This window comes from Rhinichthys klamathensis, unplaced genomic scaffold (genome assembly GCF_029890125.1).
Source record: "Rhinichthys klamathensis goyatoka isolate OS25496 unplaced genomic scaffold, OSU_Roscu_1.1 h1tg000231l_1, whole genome shotgun sequence".
NCBI lineage: Eukaryota > Metazoa > Chordata > Actinopteri > Cypriniformes > Leuciscidae > Rhinichthys > Rhinichthys klamathensis.
Window position 1 is genome coordinate 1,008,928 of NW_026606755.1, and position 19,575 is coordinate 1,028,502.

General features: G+C 37.7%; 1 protein-coding gene across 1 annotated transcript; it reads left to right on the forward strand.

The window, feature by feature from the left end:
• On the forward strand, positions 1-18,586 carry abcd1 (ATP-binding cassette, sub-family D (ALD), member 1). Its single transcript, XM_056265316.1, has 10 exons — positions 1-1,187; positions 2,998-3,178; positions 5,258-5,400; positions 8,246-8,417; positions 9,096-9,190; positions 12,488-12,633; positions 15,190-15,335; positions 16,228-16,312; positions 16,966-17,091; positions 18,304-18,586. Exons 1-10 carry the CDS (start codon positions 264-266, stop codon positions 18,584-18,586), a joined length of 2,301 nt encoding a protein of 766 aa, XP_056121291.1. The 5' UTR covers positions 1-263.
• Positions 18,587-19,575: the final 989 nt, after the last annotated feature.

Genomic DNA, 19,575 nt, shown 5'->3' on the forward strand with positions numbered 1-19,575 from the left:
ATAATCCATAAAAATTGTCAATAAAAAAAGAAAGAAGAGTAGAACTAGACACAAGTTTCCACTTTTCTCCATTTAATTTAATTTCTGTCTCCGAAACTATTGAGATTTCGAATAGAACTTTAGTTTGACATGCTGTCAATTTGCTGAAATCACATTTTTATTAGTTTACATGAATAGATATCCATACAGCTGTGTACGTTAGCAACCCGCCTTTCAATAACCTTCATTTTGAATGATCTCAGTATTGATAAGCTACAAGCAAAATGTCTGTGTACTCAAAGCTTCCCTCCCAGCTGAAAAACCCCCTTGTGAAAAAGACCATTCTCGTTCTTGTTGCGCTGTATGGGGCGAAGAAACTTTCCCCTTACGTATATGGCAGGCTGAAAGGAAGAACTAGTAAACAGGTTAAGGGTGCTGACCTGGTTGCCTCCAATGGAGAACCTCAAGAAGTGGAAGCCTCAAGGAAAAAGAAAAGCTCCCCGGCTGTGAACCGTGAATTCTTCGAGAGGTTGATTCGTCTCTTGAAAATCCTCTTTCCTCGGCTTTTCTGCAAAGAACTTGGACTGCTCGGTTTCCACTCTCTAGCCCTCATTTCACGCACCTTTCTCTCCATCTATGTAGCCAGTTTGGATGGGCAAATAGTGAAAACCATTGTGAAGAAAGACCCCAGGGCATTTGTGGTGGAGTTAACCAAATGGCTGCTCATCGCCATTCCGGCCACGTTTGTGAACAGTGCCATCCGTTACCTGGAGGGTCAGCTCACCCTCGCCTTCCGCACCCGGCTGGTCACCCATGCCTACATGCTGTATTTCAACAATCAGACATACTACCGTGTCAGCAACATGGACGGCAGGTTGGCAAACCCTGATCAGTCCTTGACTGAAGATGTGGTGATGTTTGCTGCCTCTGTGGCTCATCTGTACTCTAACCTGACCAAACCAATCCTCGACGTAGTGATGACCTGTTACACGCTTATTAAAATAGGTGAGTCGAAAGGTGCCAACACCACTTGGCCCTCCGTCATAGCTGGCATCGTGGTGGCACTTACTGCCAAGGTCCTGAGAATGTTCTCCCCACGCTTTGGTAAACTTGTGGCCGAGGAAGCCAGGAGGAAAGGCGACCTTAGATACATGCATTCTCGCATCATCGCCAATTCAGAGGAGATTGCCTTCTATGGAGGACATAAGGTAAGAAAATATTCTCTTGGGTTGGTTTTCTGTCATCATTTGCTCACCCTCATGTGTTTCCAAATCTGTATGACTTTCTTTTTTTTCCGAGGAATGCAAATGGAGATGTATGAATGGGGCATGTTCACACTGTTCTTTTTCATAGCATGAAAACAGACCAGCAGCAATTAAGCTCCAAAGAACCAAAAAGTGAAGTTGTTCAGTGAATAACTTTCAATCTGCTCCTCACACAAAGCGATCTCTTAGCTTTAAAAGATTTGAAATATTGCACATGAGACATATGGACTGTTTTTGTTATGACAGGGATTTTAAAAGTGGGGGCCACAATAAAAAAAAAAATATATGTATTTTTTATTAAAAAATAAATAAATACATTTTGTGGCTATGTTAATGTTAGCTTAAGATGTTAATTAAATGTCTAAATCAATTTATATATATATTTTTAACAGATTTAACAAATGTGTTATTATTGCCTTAATAATATAATATATAATGATATATAATATTTTATATAAATATAATTGGCTTGTATACCAGGGTTTTTCATAGAGCACTTTTTGTTTTGTAGAACAGCATTTATTGTAAAAAGTGCCTTACAATTTTGATCACTTCTTTTGACTTTAGTACACTGAAAATATAAAAGCTAATTATTTTATTCTTTAAATACACCGTTTAAAAACATTTTTTTGATACTTTTATTCAGCAAGGATGCTTAAATTGATCAAAAGTGACAGTAAAGCCATTTATAATGTTCCAAAATGTCTATTTTAAATTAATTATGTTCTTTTGAACTATATTCATCAAAAGAATCCTAAAGGTTTTTTCTAAATCCTAAAAAAAGTATCATGGGTTCCACAAAAATATTAAGCTACACAACTGTTTGCAACATTGATAATAAAAAGAAACGTTTCTTGAGCAGCAAATCAGCATATTAGAAAGTTTTCTGAAGGATCATGTGACACTGAAGACTGGAGTAATGATGCTGAAAATTCAGCTTTGCATCACAGGAATAAAACACATTTTAAAATAGAAAGTTTTCTCATGAGCACAAGAAAGTCTGTATATTTTATTTTTGCAAAGGTCCCTTTAGGGGCTCCATGCATAATAGACTTCTTTTAAAGACATTAAACAATTCTTAACAACCCCAAACGTTGGTGTCTTTATGTTTTAGGAAAGGTAAGATTCTTAAAATTTCATTCTTCATTTTTTTTTTTTTTTGTTCTTTGGAAGAAAAAGTCTTTCAGGTTTGAGATGTAATGAGGGTGAGTATTAAATGATGACAGCATTTTCATTTATGGGTGACCTATCCCTTTAAGACTGTAAAACGAGTATTTGAGGTCATTTTGTGCCTGTGTCTCAATGACAAAGCAAATGTCCCAGCTAAACAAACAGTGCCCCATGCCTGCAATTGGAAATGTTCCTGAACTTCACAGTCATATGGCCAGAGAAAGTGTTCATAGAGAGAGGTCATGTGGCCTGAATACAAAGAAGGCCCTGGAATTAGGGCAAAAGTCTGTATGCTCCACTTTGACCCCAGACTCTCACTCACACAGAACAGGGACTACAGATAACCATCATCATTTACCTTCACTTAACCTTCATGATGGTTTTAAAGTGCTCTGATTTTACACTTAAAAATACACGTTTCTTATTCGTACTAACAGTAACAAATTATGAAATGAAATTATCATGAATCAGAAAGCCTGATTGGACCCTTGGAAACCAGCTTAATGTTATCTTGTTGCCTGTGTATCTGCGTGTATGCATGTCTGCGTGTGTGTGTGCGTGCCTGCGTGTCTGCCCTGCGCAGATCGAGATGTTTCAGCTGCAGCGGAGCTACACGGCGCTGTCCGAGCAGATTAACCTGATCCTGTTCAAGAGGCTGTGGTATGTCATGCTGGAACAGTTCCTGATGAAATATCTCTGGAGCGCATCCGGCCTGGTCATGGTCGCTGTGCCCATCATCACTGCCACCGGATACTCTAAATATGGTATGGATTAAATTATGATGATTATCTGTAGTCCCTATTCTCCTCTCCGTGTCTGTGGCTCCAGACTTTTTGGCTCTGTGATTGTTTCAATCCAAAACTTCCTTGAACATCATTGAGCATGTGTTGATATGGTTTTCTTAAAGGGGACACTTTAGTACCATTTTGTTTTTTTTGTCCCTGAAGTGTGCATTCAAAAGTTTGGTAAGGTTAGTTTCTGAATGTTGTTAAAATAAATATTTTATGCTCACCAAGGTTGCATTTATTTGATCAGAAATGTTGAAAACAGTTGTGCTGCTGAATATATGTGTAGAAACCATGATCCATCTTTTTGAAGGATTCTTTGATAAATAGACATTTAAAAGAACAGCAATTTGAAATTGAAAACTTTTGTAACATTATAAACATCTTTACTGTCACTTTGGGCAATTTAATGTGTCTTAAGTATTAATTTCTTTCAAAGTTTTGACCCCAAACTGCTGTGTTAAGACCTACAGCCTATAGAGGGTATGCGGCAAAAAGTGGCAAAAAGACATTTGTTTTCAGTGTGAATGCCATGAAAAACACACAAAACACATCTAAAACGGGAAAGAGCTTTGCGATTGACTGTACAACTAGATTTGAGCAGAAATCTGAGGTACTGTATATTTTTACAGACTGCAAAAAGCTACAGAACAGACTATATTCTGCATAATTGGATGTTTTTAAATAAACACTGACAAAAAACTATACAAGTTTTAGGGCTGGACGATATGATGATATACAGTATAACATTAATGTAAGTGATCACTCGGATTTAGACCTATCTATATTGTATTTATATAAAACGTTTACAGGCAAATTTTCTTAATTTATTTCCCCGGCGTTGAAATCAGGCACATATAAATGTCAGGAAACACGATTCCTGGCTGCATGTCAATATCCATGGATCACTGGATCTTTGATAAGTTGTAAGGAACACTATATCGAGTCCAACTTTTAGTTTAAACTGATAATAGTTTGTTTTACTCGCGTTTTCGCAGTTTCCCCTATTAACTCCAGTCACGCAGCAGCTCTTTTGCCACTCAGTCCGGCTGAGGGGGGCATGTTCCGGCGGGAAAGTGACGTTAAAGGGGTCACATAATGCCATTTTTGTACAAGCTAATATGATTCTTTAGGGTCTAAATTAAAAGTTTGTAATATACTTTAATTAAAAATTCTCATTAGTATTGTAAGAAAACACTTATTTTACCTGGTCAAAAACAGCTCTGTTTTCAGCACGCCGTTTCAGTGCATATGACTTTAAATGATAATGAGCTTTGCTCACCCCGCCTCTCTGTTCTGCGCATACACCGTTTGTAACACAATAACACAATAACCATAACCGTTGTTCAGTATAAACGTGGGATTATGAATTATATTGAGAACGTTGTACATAGAAAACATGCTGTAATGTACCCTAAGTGTAAACCGACGCATTCATCGTGAAGCGTGCAGCTGGCGATTTGCAAAGATTAATATAAATATTAATATAAAGATTAATAAAACGTTACACTCACTTTAGTTCTTCTGAAGGTTCAGCAGGAACACGAATAGGTTCCGATCCTTTATTCAGGTGCAGCTTCTCAGCAAAACCAGCTTTACACTGATCCTCGTTTATAAAGCAGTCCACTGTGAAATGATTCGCGCAAACATGAGAGCATTGACGTTGCTCGTGGGGAATATTCCCTTCGAAAACAAACTCAGCCACTGCGTCTTCAGCGGTTCGGATTTAGGAACATTAAAATGACTGCTGTGTTCGTTATTACACCCAAGAACAGAACACCACAGTCGCTTAGACGCCATTCTGCTCATAGACATTCTGCTCATAGACAGTGCTCCAACATATCAACAATGACCGCGCCGCTCCGCGCAGACTATGATTGACAGGACGAGCGAGGGCGGGTCTGTGTTGAATCACTGCTGTCAATCAACAATCTGTTAATGTCCTCTCCACAGAACCTCAAAACAAGGTCCCTAAAATGTGATAGACGTGTTTGCTCCTCTCACCCCTATTGTATTTTATATTTTTCTCATGCTCGTGTTCTTGTGACGTCCATTCAGATTCAGAGGATGTGAAACAAGCAGCCCTGGTGATGAAGGAGGAGGACTTGGTGAGTGACCGCACACAGGCTTTTACAACGGCCCGGAACCTTCTGAACGCGGCAGCTGACGCTGTGGAGAGGATCATGGTCTCCTACAAAGAGGTGAGATGCATTTCACATACCAACCTTCCAGTAGGCACTTTTACATCTAGATAACAGTGAAGAAGAAAAAAACATTTTTGTTTGCAAAAGAACAAGCTAAGCAGAACCTATAAATATGCACTTCTATATGAACAAAAACTAAACAGATTTACAAGAAAATGTATTCTGTCATAATAAGTGCATGCAAAGTGGATTTGCTTCCGCAGCCCAGAAAACTGAATCTCCTTTACATGTCGACAACACAAGCTAAACTATTCCAGTCTTAGCTACAACTACAGTGTTTAAGGGTCAAAGTTGACTTTGTTCTCCAGCAGCCAGTGAAGACCATAAGGGCTTTCGCACCGGATAGTTCTAGGAACTCATGCTGCGTTCCAGGCAGGTTTTTGAGCAGGTAAATCACGACTTCAAACCACGACTCACGACTTTGTAGCGTTCCATCCAGTCATGCCAAACTACCTGTGCGCAATATATACTTATTGTTTCAGAGACACTTAAAATTGTAATACATAATCGTGTGTGTATTTTTATCATTATAATATAATTATTAATTTGACTGAAACGTTATATTGGCCTAAAGTGCATTCTCACCGTGTGTGTGTGTGTGTGTGGGGGGGGGCTGCCATTGTTGTTTTGTATGGTTCCGCGGGCTATGTGACGCCAGAACTCGTAACTGGGAGTACATCGATCTAGTACGAGTTCACGGGTGGGAAGTCACGGGTTTGACTGCCGTTCCAGTGCACTTTCACGGGTATAAGGTTGGAAAAACACGGGTTACAGGTTGCCTGGAACGCGGCATAACCACCAGGGTGGTTCCCCTAGGAACGTTTTCCGGTTGCATTTCCACCGCCAGTAGGAACACTGAAGTGACGTAAGCTGCGCTTTTATTTTGTTGGCGCTGAGAACACCAGAGCCTGAGCAAACAGCGCTCGCATTATCTGTGTTCATTAGTTTACGATCTGACCAACAGTCCTGTCTAATATGTTATTGGATAGAACTGTTATGCATAGACAGTAGACAGTAATGAAAAGTTATTAGTGTATGCCGTGTGGTTGATGTCCAGTGTTGCTTGCTGAGCAGAAATATATGATAATGTTTGGCTTGGTCCCACAGTCTATGCTTGGTCCCCTTAAAGTTGCGTTGGATTTTCTGCCCCAGCGTAAAGGTTAAAGGAGAACTCCGGCGCAAAATGAACCTTTGGTCTAATAACACATTGGTACCGAGTCGACCTTTCTCTGGGATTTGTTTTCATGATAATCGAATGTAAAGAGTTTTATCTCTAAAAAATGTTTAGCCTATAACGCTAGTATATAGGGCATATAATAAGTAAAAAGAAATCGCTAGTTAATACCACTAACAAGGCTCAAAATAGCCCCACACTAACACAGTAACATAATGAGGGTCCCTACATGCAAACCGAAGCATTGAGAACTTTGTAAGTGTACAGACAGTTTAATAAGAAAATACTTTATAAAGACAATACACTTCGCGTATACAGGCAGAAGCCATCTTGGAAAACAGTCTCGACCAGTCGAACCACGAACGCCGTGCTAAGTGAGCTGGTCGATCGGAATTACGTTTGTGAAATCAAATTACATGGAAATGCATGAATTATATCTGTTTATAAAATATATGGGTGACTAACTACAAGGGAAAAAGGGGTCCCATACTTATGAGATTCCAAGTCACAGTTCAGCTCACTTAGCACGGCGTTCGTGGCTCGACTGGTCGAGACTGTTTTCCAAGATGGCTCCTGCCTGTATACAGTTGATTGTCTTTATAAAGTATTTTCTTATTAAACTGTCTGTACACTTACAAAGTTCTCAATGCTTCGGTTTGCATGTAGGGACCCTCATTATGTTACTGTGTTAGTGTGGGGCTATTTTGAGCCTTGTTAGTGGTATTAACTAGCGATTTCTTTTTACTTATTCTATGCCCTATATACTAGCGTTATAGGCTAAACAGTTTTTAGAGATAAAACTCTTTACATTCGATTATCATGAAAACAAATCCCAGAGAACGGTCGACTCGGTACCAATGTGTTATTAGACCAAAGGTTCATTTTGCGCCGGAGTTCTCCTTTAAGAGGGCCATCTATCACTGTTTTCGCGTGCCTTCGGCCAATCAGCGTAAACTTACGTCACAGATAGTTCCTATAGTGCTGGTTTAGACCCAACTCTGAAGTAGGGGCTAAATTAGTTCCTCCAAAAGAGTTCCTAGAACTAAAATCGTTCCTAGTTCCTGCTGTGCGCACACGCCAAAAAACCGGGAACTTCTGCCAATAGTTCTAGGAACTACTGTATGAAAAGGTTCCTCCGGTGCGAAAGCCCCTATTGACTGGCATTATGCAAATTTGTTACAAACCTACATAGTTTTGTGCAGGAAGTAAGACTGGTATTACTGACGACTTGTTCCAGGCAGTTCCGAATCGATTCTTTCTTTTGGGAGACAATAACTCAATCCTGCACTTTGATTTTGTTTTATCTTTGCAGACCTTTTACATTCAGAAACAGCTATATTACACACTACATGAAAGGTACTGTCTGAAAGGGGCACTTTAAAACAATAAACTATAAGAAAAAAACATTAACCATTTTATATAACCAACCAGTTTTCTTTTTGAATGTGACGTTTAGGGGCACGTAAATCTGAAAGCTACAATATAAAACTAGTGTGCATCTTCTATCATCTTTCGTCATGTGAATGTAGCAAACTTAAACATTGTGCATCCAGCTCCAAATAAATAATTCTCTGCCATTTTCAGACTAGTTACTTCAGTCAAAGGCGTTGCCTATATAGGGTTTCATGTGTGAAAGTTGCTAAAAAATGCTCCATCATCCCATCACAGGTCACAGAACTGGCTGGATATACCGCTCGTGTGTATGAGATGTTCGAGGTGTTTGAGGAAGTGCGTGTCGGGGTGTACCGCCGTTCGGCCACAGAGGTGAAGCCAGAAGAGACAGGAGCAGCTCAGATGGTGACACATGGCACGAGAGTGGAGGGACCGCTGCAGATAAGAGGTTTAGTTGCTTCTCTTTAAGTTGTGTATTATGTAACATTATATCCATTTTCGGAATAGCATACCATCTAAAAAGTATTATGCAGTATGTATAATTTGCACATTAATTGAATTTGCAGATGATCTTACTACAAAATGTATCTTATACAGTCAGTGCATACTGCCTGGAATATTATATCCTACAATGCAATGCGCTCGACTTGACCCCATTTATGGTTTGGCAAATGAACTGGAAGCAATGTAAACCATGATTTTGATTTGTGCTCTTGTTTATTATTTGAGGGGGTTTTCAAAAGTGAACACATTTTCATTGAGAATTGGATTAAAATGCAAAATAACCCTTTTTATTTTCAATGGAAAAACTGCTGAATTAAATGCGGTCATGTCACAACAGTATAGGATACTACAGTTTACACAGTTACAGTTGCATCCTTTATTAGTGTACACTACCGTTGAAAAGTTTGGGATCAGTAGGATTTTGTTTTAAATATAGAACTGTTTTTACATCAAATAAATGCAGTCTTGGTGAGCATAAGAGACTTCTTTCAAAAACGTTTAAAAAATATTACCGAACCCAAACTTTTCAACGGTAGTCTATATTAAGTATGTACTGAGCAGTTTATATTCCATGCTGAACATAGTCGTTTACATGAAGTCTTGTTTGTGTGCGTTTGTTTAGGTCAGGTGATTGATGTGGAACAGGGTATTAAATGTGAAAACCTGCCAATAATAACTCCTACAGGGGATGTGGTGGTTTCCAGCCTGAACATCCAGGTAAATTCCAAACTTATAACCTCCTTCAGTCATTTTAATACAGAATCTAATTTTACCAGTGCAAAATTAGCATGCGGGTAGTAGGGATTGCACACTTGTTACAACCAACTAAAACCGTTCTCCATTTTCCAGCTAAGGAGACTGTATATTCAATTATTTCTTACTCTATGCTGCAATATCTTGTGCTCATGCAGAGTAAATGAGCCCATGGTCTGATGCAACATGCATGATTTATGTGCATGTGAAGTGTGAATATGTCAATGAGGCTGTTATCTGTTCTTATTTCTCTGTCCCAGTTCTGTGAGTACTTCACTGATAATACAGCATTGCTAATCAGTGTCTGACCTTTGACAGTTTATAGTGGGTTTAGGTGGAGATTATTATGAGACCCCCAGAGAGAATTTGTATGTATTTTGGTCATTCACTCTTACTGTCAGTTTTGCTTGCATTAGCTTATCTTTATGGAATATTTGAATTAGTTTTCCCCGCCTGTGCTCTGGTGACAGATATAGTCAGTTATTCTGTACAGCTCAAAACATATTGACAGGACTTAAAGCCGTAAACTTTAAAGCTAGCAAGATAAGTTCAGCAAAATATGTCCCAGTCTTGCAGATTTTCATTTGATATGTTCTCAGATCCGCTGTTTATTATGCACATGTTTTAGATAACACCTGCAGAGCTGATATGTCGATAGTTGACTGACATGGACGTGTCGGTGTTTTTTTAAGATCAAGCTTTTTGGTTAATATTTAAGGGAAATATATACAAGGTGCTTTAACTGGTCACATTTTCTTACCATTTTTATAGCACCTTTTAGATTTTTTTTGCAGTTTTGTAGACCTCTGGATTAAAATTTTCTGTGGAAAAAAAATATATATATTCCATGCTCCATTAATATGAAGAAATATGCATTCAAATCCATGTATGATAATTATACAAGAAGAATTATAAAAAGCTGTTTAAAGTCATTTTAGATGCATTGCATGGCAGTTCAGCAACACGCATACAAAACAATGTCTTTTAGTACATCATTCCAAAATGAAGGATTATTTTTGCAAATATTAATGATAAATTGGGTCTGATTCTTTTTATGTGTAAAATATATGTATATACTATTTATACACACACACACATAGGGTCTCATTCATGAAACATTCGTAAATATACGAGTAAATATGCGAGTGATTTGCGCGTAAAGAGACCTTCCCGAGAACTCTTCTCCTGATTCACAAATACTTCGTAAACGTCAGATGTGATAGTGAAATGTGTGTGTGTGTTAATGAATTCCAATCAGTCGTAAATGGGACGCGCGTGCACGCTCATTCTCAATTACCATAAATCCCGCCCATTAAATCCGACTGACACCTATATATGGGCATCATATTATGACAGGAATGCGAATGAAAAAAAGAAATTCTCAGATGCAGAAATTGAAGTTTTATTATCAGAAGTTCATTCAAAACGCCACATTTTATTTTCAAGCGTACATAGTGGCGTATCGGGTCCTAAAAAAAAGGAAGCTTGGCAGCATTACAGATGCAGTTAATGGAGTTTCATCTGTTAATCGAACATTCCCAGAAGTGAGAAGAAAATGGTTCGACATTAAGCTTGAGAGCAAAAAACGAATTAGTTCACTTCGTAAAAATAGTTTTCAAACTGGAGAAGGACCACCATCGCAGATGCTATTACTGGCTCTCATAATAAGAAAAACCGTATGTAATTACTATATATAATATTTTTTCAAAATGCTGTGCAAATATGTACCCGATTAAGGTGAATTAAAATGCAGCCTTATTATTGAGCAAAACGTTCGGGTGTTAAGCGCACTATTTACGAGTGGCTGGGAGCAGGTGTAGATTTCTTGTGTACCAACTAACATTTGGAAAATATGAACATTTTAATGAATCCGAAAATTTACGCCAGAACCACTTTACACACGATTTACACAAAAATTAGTTCTGCTCGTGTTTCATGAATGAGACCCATACTGTGTATAATATATATATATATACCCACACACATATTTATACACTATTATTCACATTTTTATTAGAATTCTATATAATTTCTATAGAATATAGAATTTGTCGATAATTTCTGGATTCATCAATATTAGAATGAGGGTATGAAAAATTGTGTGTGTATTCACCTGTTGTGAATTTTTCATGAAATTTCTGAGCCCATCAGTACGCAACGTATACTGAATTATTAGTGTATGGCAATCATTGTTCAATTGACTATTTCAGTGGGAATTATTTCATTAAATGAGTCTTAGATGCGTTAGTTATGAATGCAGTTCATGCTTTATGCACCAGAATTACCATTTATGCACCAGAATTCTTTAAAAACCTATTTTTTGACTATAGAATGAGTATCTGCTCCCTTATGATTAATTCATGTTTCCTACCAAATTCTAAAAAAAATGGGTCATGGGTACCACAGTGTGAACCCCCTCTGGTCCGCCCTGGACAATGTGCTGATTATATTCCGGTCGTGCGTTGGTGTGCTCTTAGGGTTTCCACGACTGCGCCTCGATTTGCAGGGGCGGCATGGTGCTAATACCCTCTCATGGCCATGATGTCGCAGTCATGCGGTGCGCTCATGACACAATTCATGTTACCCACAATGCTTTCTCAGCCAAAAGCAGACCGCCTACTGCAAGCCAAGAGGAAGAAACACAGTAGACAATGATGTGATAGATGAAACCTCTCACGGAGGCCAGATATAATGTGACGTTGCTTTAAGGTTGTTACATTTTTGGATGAACTCAACTGTTCCTTTAAGATTAAATCCGGTTAAATCTGCACTTCACTGCCAGACAGCCGTCAAAATAGGCTGAAGTCACTCGAACAGCTCGTCTCTAAACTTAGAAATATCATTAACTCCGCTTCCAGATGTTTTGAACCCAGATGATTCACATTGGTTTGGTGTTGTGTTGAAGGTCTTTTAATAGTAATTGACGCTCTAGCTGGATGCCGCGCTGGTATATTTATGTGTCTGGTGAATGGAGGGTTTTAACATAATGACAGGGTGCAGAGAGGGAGCGATCTGTTTTTCTTGGTATGTTGTGTTTTAGAGAGAGGCTTTGAAAACCATCAAGCGTTTCCCATCACAGTTGCTCCTTTTAACCCTGTGGCTTTGCTGAATTTGTAAACACATTTAGCTGTTTCCCGTGGTTTGTCCCCCTGTGTATCCCTCTCTCTCTCTCTCTGTGGGGGTGTTCTGGGATCTGCTGCATGTATGTTTGTGTGTGTGTCTTTTTTAACATGTTGGGGGATGTTGGGTCTTTCTCTCCAGGTTGAAGAAGGCATGCATCTGCTGATCACGGGCCCCAACGGTTGTGGAAAAAGCTCTCTGTTCAGAATCCTGAGTGGCCTCTGGCCCGTCTACAGTGGAGTGCTCTATAAGCCTTCACCCGAGCACATGTTTTACATACCTCAAAGGTACTACACACAGATTACACGCGGTGACCTAAAAAGTGTGCATTAAAATATGTACTTCACTCGTGATGGGAAGTTACAGCATATGCTTTTGACTATGTAGTAGGTAGGACTAGGGTTTTTCATATAAGGGTGTGTTCACACTTGGCATGTTTGGTTCGATTAAAACAAACCCTCGTGCGATTGCTATGTTAGTGCGGTTCATTTGAATAAGTGTGAACACTACCATCCAAACCCTGGTGTGCACCAAACAAGTGGGCCGAGACTGCCTCTAACCGCTTCCAAAGGAACTCTGGTGCAGTTCGAATGAAATATAAACACAACATGGATCAAAGACATGTAAATGAACAAAAAATGGGACATGATGTCACAAGATGCAACCCTAAAAAGGACAGAATGCTCAAACATACCTGTTTTTTTCTCGTCATAGTCGCAATGTTGCCTATCACCGTTCAGTACAGGCATCAGAACGGCGTCTCCTCACAGCAGATCTGCGTTTGTGTGTGACAGAGGGATTCCTGACGCTGTTTTGACTCCTTTACACATTTTATAAGCTCTTCACGAGTCCTCAGCTGGTCAAAATACCATCATATGTAGGCTACGCACATACAACGAGCGCATTAAGCCCAGCACACAGCATTGTTTTGGATGTTCGATAAGTTCTGTCTCGAAATAACGTAATAAAAGCCAACCAATTAGTTTGTGAACGTATCCCTATGCCTTTAGGTGCGGTGTTGAAAATGCCAATGTGAACGCTAAGCGGACCAGGACTAAATGTTTGGGGGTTTTTTTTGGTCTAGACCAAGCGAACCGAACTACAAGTGTGAACACACCCTAAAATGATATGTAAATTGAAGCATTTTTCAAGTAGCCATTAAGTTGAGCAATCCATCCTTCTCTCATGTCTGATGACTATTTAGTCTGTTTTACTATGTTTTAATGCTCTAATTTAAACTTAATTAGCAAAGTTTCAGTGAATCAATTCAAAACTCTGATTTATTGATTCATTTGCATAATCACTTAATCATTATAGTGTAGACAATATAATACATAATTTCATTATACAAATCTATATCAACGTTATGTTTTTTTTATGTGTATTATATTATATATTTATATTATAATATCTATATATACATAAAATTTATATTTATTTTTCTTGTGTTCACTTGGTGGGGGAAAAAATGTAAAAATGTACCTTCATTATTTTTTTTATTACTATTTTCATTGTTGTTCCTCAAAGATGTAACCAACATAATAATTCTATAATAATCAAAAGTCCAATAATTTAATAATGATAAAAATCTGAATTAGGGGGATGCAATTAAAAAATGTAATAATAATTTGACAACTGGCTATTTTGGAGCAAATTGGTAATTATAGCGAGATATGTTGCATATCATCAACAGGCAGAAAAATGTAGAAGTTTTTCATAGTTGTTTCACCTAGCTTTAGTTGCAAAGGTTATGTCAGTATTGGGAGACACTACAAATCTTGAAAATTGCGTGCCGATACTCTGTCATGTGAGAGCTAACATCTGGATAAATTCATTACCTTTACATACAACCAATGTAGCAGCTTCAGCCTTGGATTTATTTTTAGATAAAACATTTGTAAAAAAAAAAAAATGTCCAAAAAGCATGACTACACAGGTTAAAACCAATATGTCACCCAAACACCTTTAAAATTCTTTTTGTTTGTGTACTCTGATATGAGACTAAATCTAATCTAGCATACACAGAATATTATGTAAATGCCAGTAGTGTAGAAATTGGCATGTGATTGTAGAAGGCTGATGATTCCTCTTTGTGCAGGTTCAGGGCCCAGTACTGAGAATCAGTCTGCTGGATTTTTGTCTAAGAATTAAGATCAATTAGAAGGCAGAGACGTGGGTGTGCGTGCATGTGTTTATTTCCATTTCCCACGCCGTGCCAGGTTAATTAGTGCTGATGAGCGTGCTGATTAAAACGAGGAGCACAATCCGAAAGCAGTCAGCACATATGGTGCTCCTGTGACTGCGTTACATGTCGGCTTCATTACAAACCCAACAGGAGCACAGCGTCGCGACGCGTTCATGATCACACAACGGGATGTGTCCGACATCATTTAAAACCTGCAGCTGTTTGTCATTTGGCCTGCTTGCAGTTCACTGAACATCTATATTAGAACTGTTAATGAGAAAAAAGATTTAATAAGACTTTGTTCTTCTTTTTATAGGATGTGCCTAATGCTCAATTGATTTGAGTAGGCTACATTTTGAAACACTTCACCCATTTTGCCTTCGTTTTATGAAAATTATTAATGCAGGATGTGAAACAGAGAATAGATGGATGGATAGATCAAACAAGACACACTGTGAAAATATCATTACACAGTGAGAAATATAAATGTTATTCAGAAAGTAATACCTTTTCATCAGATGAATCCGGCTATTTTATCCACTAAAAACAGACTTGGACTCAAGTTTCATTACAACAGTGAATGAATGTTATTCCTCCATAACAAAAAGAACTAAATGATTAAATGGCAGGATTTATTATTGTTTTTTTTTTGTTTCAGGCCTTATATGTCGGTGGGAACGCTGAGAGATCAGGTCATCTATCCGCACTCTGTTCAGGATATGCAGGAGAAGAGCGTTTCTGACCTGCAGCTGGAGGAAATCCTCAAAACTGTGAACCTCTGCTACATCCTGGAGAGAGAGGGAGGTGAGAGAATTTTAGAGGCCAAAAGTGATTTTGGGATTAGGAAAATTGACACCCTTTATTCAAATATTATTATAAGCATATTGCATGGTTGTGCTTGGAGTCAATTGTTTTATTTGTGTTTTATTTTGCATAGTAAAATAAAAACCTGTAGCTGTAGTTTTATTTTTCCCAAAATAATGTCAGATAAATACTTTAACCAAGTTCGGTGTTTTGTTCTTCCCTCATATTTGAAATATAAAAATAAAAAAATCATATTTTGATGGTTTAATCAAACTTATAGGGCCATTAAAAACGTAAATCCCCTCCGGATATCACTTTTGGCCACTACTATATTTGTTACAAAGGATTTCTGTTTCAAATTAACGCTGTTCTTTTGAATCAGCACTTTTATTTCAATATTGGTAATGATAAGAAATTTCTTGAGAAGCAAATCATCATATTGAATGATTTCTGAAGGGTAATATGACACTGAATAATGCTAAAAATTCAGCTTTGAATCGCAGAAATAAAATACATTTGAAAATATATTCAAATAGAAAACAGTTATTTTAAAATGTAATAATATTTCATAATATTATAGTTCTTACTATGGTGAGCATAAGAGACTTATTTCGAAAACATTAAAATATATATATTATTCACCCCACACTTTTGAATGGTGGTGCACACAGTCTGATATTTGAATGTTTATTTTCATCAGTGTTGCAAGATGAAAGCAAGCACATTTACTGTACTGGATGTAAACTGTCGAACTAACAGATGTTTTTAGATTAAATATTAATAAATATAATTAATAATGCATGCGTAAATGATTCAGTAATACTGAAGAAGCAAAACTGTATTGGTTGTAAACATATATTATTAGTATTTAAACATGATTAAATATTGTCAGGTTGGGACGCACTGAGCGACTGGAAGGATGTGTTGTCTGGAGGAGAGAAGCAGCGGATGGGCATGGCCAGGATGTTTTACCATAAGTACGTCACAGAACGTATTTACATTTTGACACTCTTTACATACAGATTCAACAATATAGAGACCGATCCTTTCTATACATCTTTGCAAAAATCAGACGGAAATGTAGTTGGTAAACATTGAATCAAATATAACACACATTTATGTTCATTTTCAAATTATTTAAGGCAGACACATATCATTTTTAAGGTTCGGTAGACTAATAGACTAACATCTATTTAAATCCAAGTTAAGAATCAGGGATATTATTGGGGTATTTTCCCAGCAATGATCTTTCAGTTGCTTGAGATAATTGTTAGAATGACTTCCTCTTTCTGAAAGAAAAAATAACACTTTGAAGATGCTAAATTGTGGTACAGTACATGTAGGAAAGCTGCTCATGGTTTCATTTAAGCCACTGGATTGATAAATATTTAATTACTGAATGTTATTAGCAGTTAGTGTTTTTGGAATCTTTACAGCTCACTTTGCATTTGAAGCAAGCAGCTGCTTTAGGGGAGATTATTGTTGAACCACTCAGATATTTATTAATGGGAAAGTCAGAATATAAAACATTAAACAATTCAACTGCCAACTAGTGCTTTTAAGTCTGTTTAAAAAGTCCCCAACAACTTGTGTGTTTAAAGCTGATAAATCTCTGGTTTATCTCTAACAGGCCTCAATATGCCCTCCTAGACGAGTGTACGAGTGCTGTGAGTATTGATGTGGAGGGCAAAATCTTTGAAGCTGCAAAGGATGCTGGGATTGCGCTTCTCTCTATTACACACCGTCCTTCTCTCTGGTGGGTTTTCAATCGTATGAAAATGAAGAGCAGTTCTTTTATTGCTTGTGGGGGAAAAAAAGCATATTTATGTTAATTCAGGAACTAAGCTTTAAATCATAAACACATAAGATTAAAGTGGTCATATGATGGAAAACAGGATTTTTGAAGTAGAATTTTGACGTACTGTGTGTAGACATACTCTATATTCACAACACAAAACTCCCTCCCCAGACTATCCAACAAAGCTGCAATAACGGGTTGTTAAAGGAGCTGAATGCCCAGCATAACATCAGAAATAGGTGTCCTGAGAGAAAACACCTGTCTCTGGGATTGCACTAGGGGGAAAAAAGAGGGAAATAAATTTCAGGGAAGCGGAATCAGAAAACTAGCCACCTAATAATGCTCTCTGCCTATGATTCATGTCTTATTTTAGGGTTTGGGGAAAAAGGGTGTGTGGAAGTTAGCAAAATGATAGAAGTGAATCTTTTAAGAGATTATCACATCCATGAGCACATCAATATAAGATCGCTTGAAAGAAATGAATACTTTTGATTAGTAAGGATGCATTCAATTAATTAAAAGTGACAGTAAAGACATTTATAATGTAACAAAAGATTTCCGTATCAAATGTTGTTCTTTTGAACTTTCTGTTCACCAAAGAATCCGGAAAAAAATGTATCATGGTTTCCACAAAAAATATGAAGCAGCACAACTGTTTTCATCACTGATAATACTCAGAAATGTTTCTGGAGCAGCAAATCAGCATATTGGAATGATTTCTGAAGGATCATGTCACACTGAAGAGAAGACTGGAGTAATGATGCTGAAAATTCAGCTTTGATCACATTATTAAATATTGAGCATGTTCACCCTGCGAATTAGTCCAGTACCCAGATATTAGCTAATCATAACAATAGGGGTCATTTGCATGTAGACTTTTTGAAAGTATGGTAGTATAAAGAGAACGGGTGAAAATGGTCATCAAAAACTAAATTACGCCTTATAAGAGGATTTTATAGAAAATAAATAATAACTATACTTTAGAAGTGTATAATACAGCAGTTTTACGCTCGTAATACTGTCAAACTTTCCAGGAATTTAGGGAAAAAGCCCATGTGAGGACACTGCACAGCTTTAAACTGTGTTTCATTCAGAGATTTCTCTACCAGCATCTTTGCGTTACTTTAAATCCAAATTACACGCGTTGACCTGAACTTCCTCTGCTCACAGGAAGTACCACTCCCACCTGCTGCAGTTTGACGGTGAGGGCGGCTGGCGCTTTGAGAAGTTGGACGCCTCCACGCGTATTTCCCTGCAGGACGAGAAGCTCCGACTCGAGACCCAGCTCTCGGGAATTCCCAAGATGCAACAGCGGCTGGTAGAGCTGTGCCGCATTCTGGGGGAGGACAGCAGCCTGCCGAACCCAGGGGAAGTGGAGGAGGACGACAGGATGGAGGAGGAGGAGGAGGAGGACAGAGATGTAGTAGCAGGTGGAAAAGGGAAAGTGATTTGAAGATAGATGACGGATGTATTCGTGGCCAGGTGTGTGTGTGTGTGTTTTGTGTGCATATATCTACCCACACATGCTTTAGACGCATGCATTGAGTTATCAATGTCTGTCTAATAGGGTTGGGAATTATTCAGAACCAGTTCATTCTTTTTAAATGACACAACGGGAAACATTTTAAAGTTAGGCTGTGAATCTTTGGGTAGACAGCGGATCGATTTGATTCACGATTCATAGGTTTTCGATTCGATTCAAGAATTTTTGCAAATTCAGAACAATTCGATTCGAGAAGATTCACATTAAAATCCGATGCGATTCGATTAATTACAAAAATATATTTTCGATGAATAAAAGCCACTCAGACATAAAAATGATTGAAGTTCCCCTGCAGTCAATAATTGTATCCCTTAAAACTCATCTTTGATAATCAAAAGGACATATTTAAACACTTTTTTCCTGTGAAAATAATTTCACCATGCCTTAAAATAGCTTGAGTGTAACTCTATACCTTTGCTTAATTTAGTATATTTAGAATAATGAATATGCAAATTAGCCCCGCCTCCACTCAATCACAAGAGCTCAGACTTCCTGATCCACTCAGTCAACTGTAGTAAACTATGGCAAGCCGTTTTAGCTTAAATTGTACCCAGCCTTACTTGTTGTAATTTCATTTTTACTAGTAAAAATTTAATTAGAGAACTTTACAATTCAATTCGTACTAGTAGCAATTACAATTAGAGAGCTCTCTAATTCAATTCTTACTAGTGAAAATACAATTAGAGAGCTCTCTAATTCAGTTATTACTAGTAACAATTACAATTGCAGAGCTCTCTAATTCAATTCTTACTAGTAACAATTCCAATTAGAGAGCTCTACAAATGAATTCTTACTAATCATATGTCTCCATTGACTTCCATTCATTTTTAATTACAGAGCTCTTTAATTCAATTGTTACTAGTAAGAATTACAATTAGAGAGCTCTACAATTGAATTGT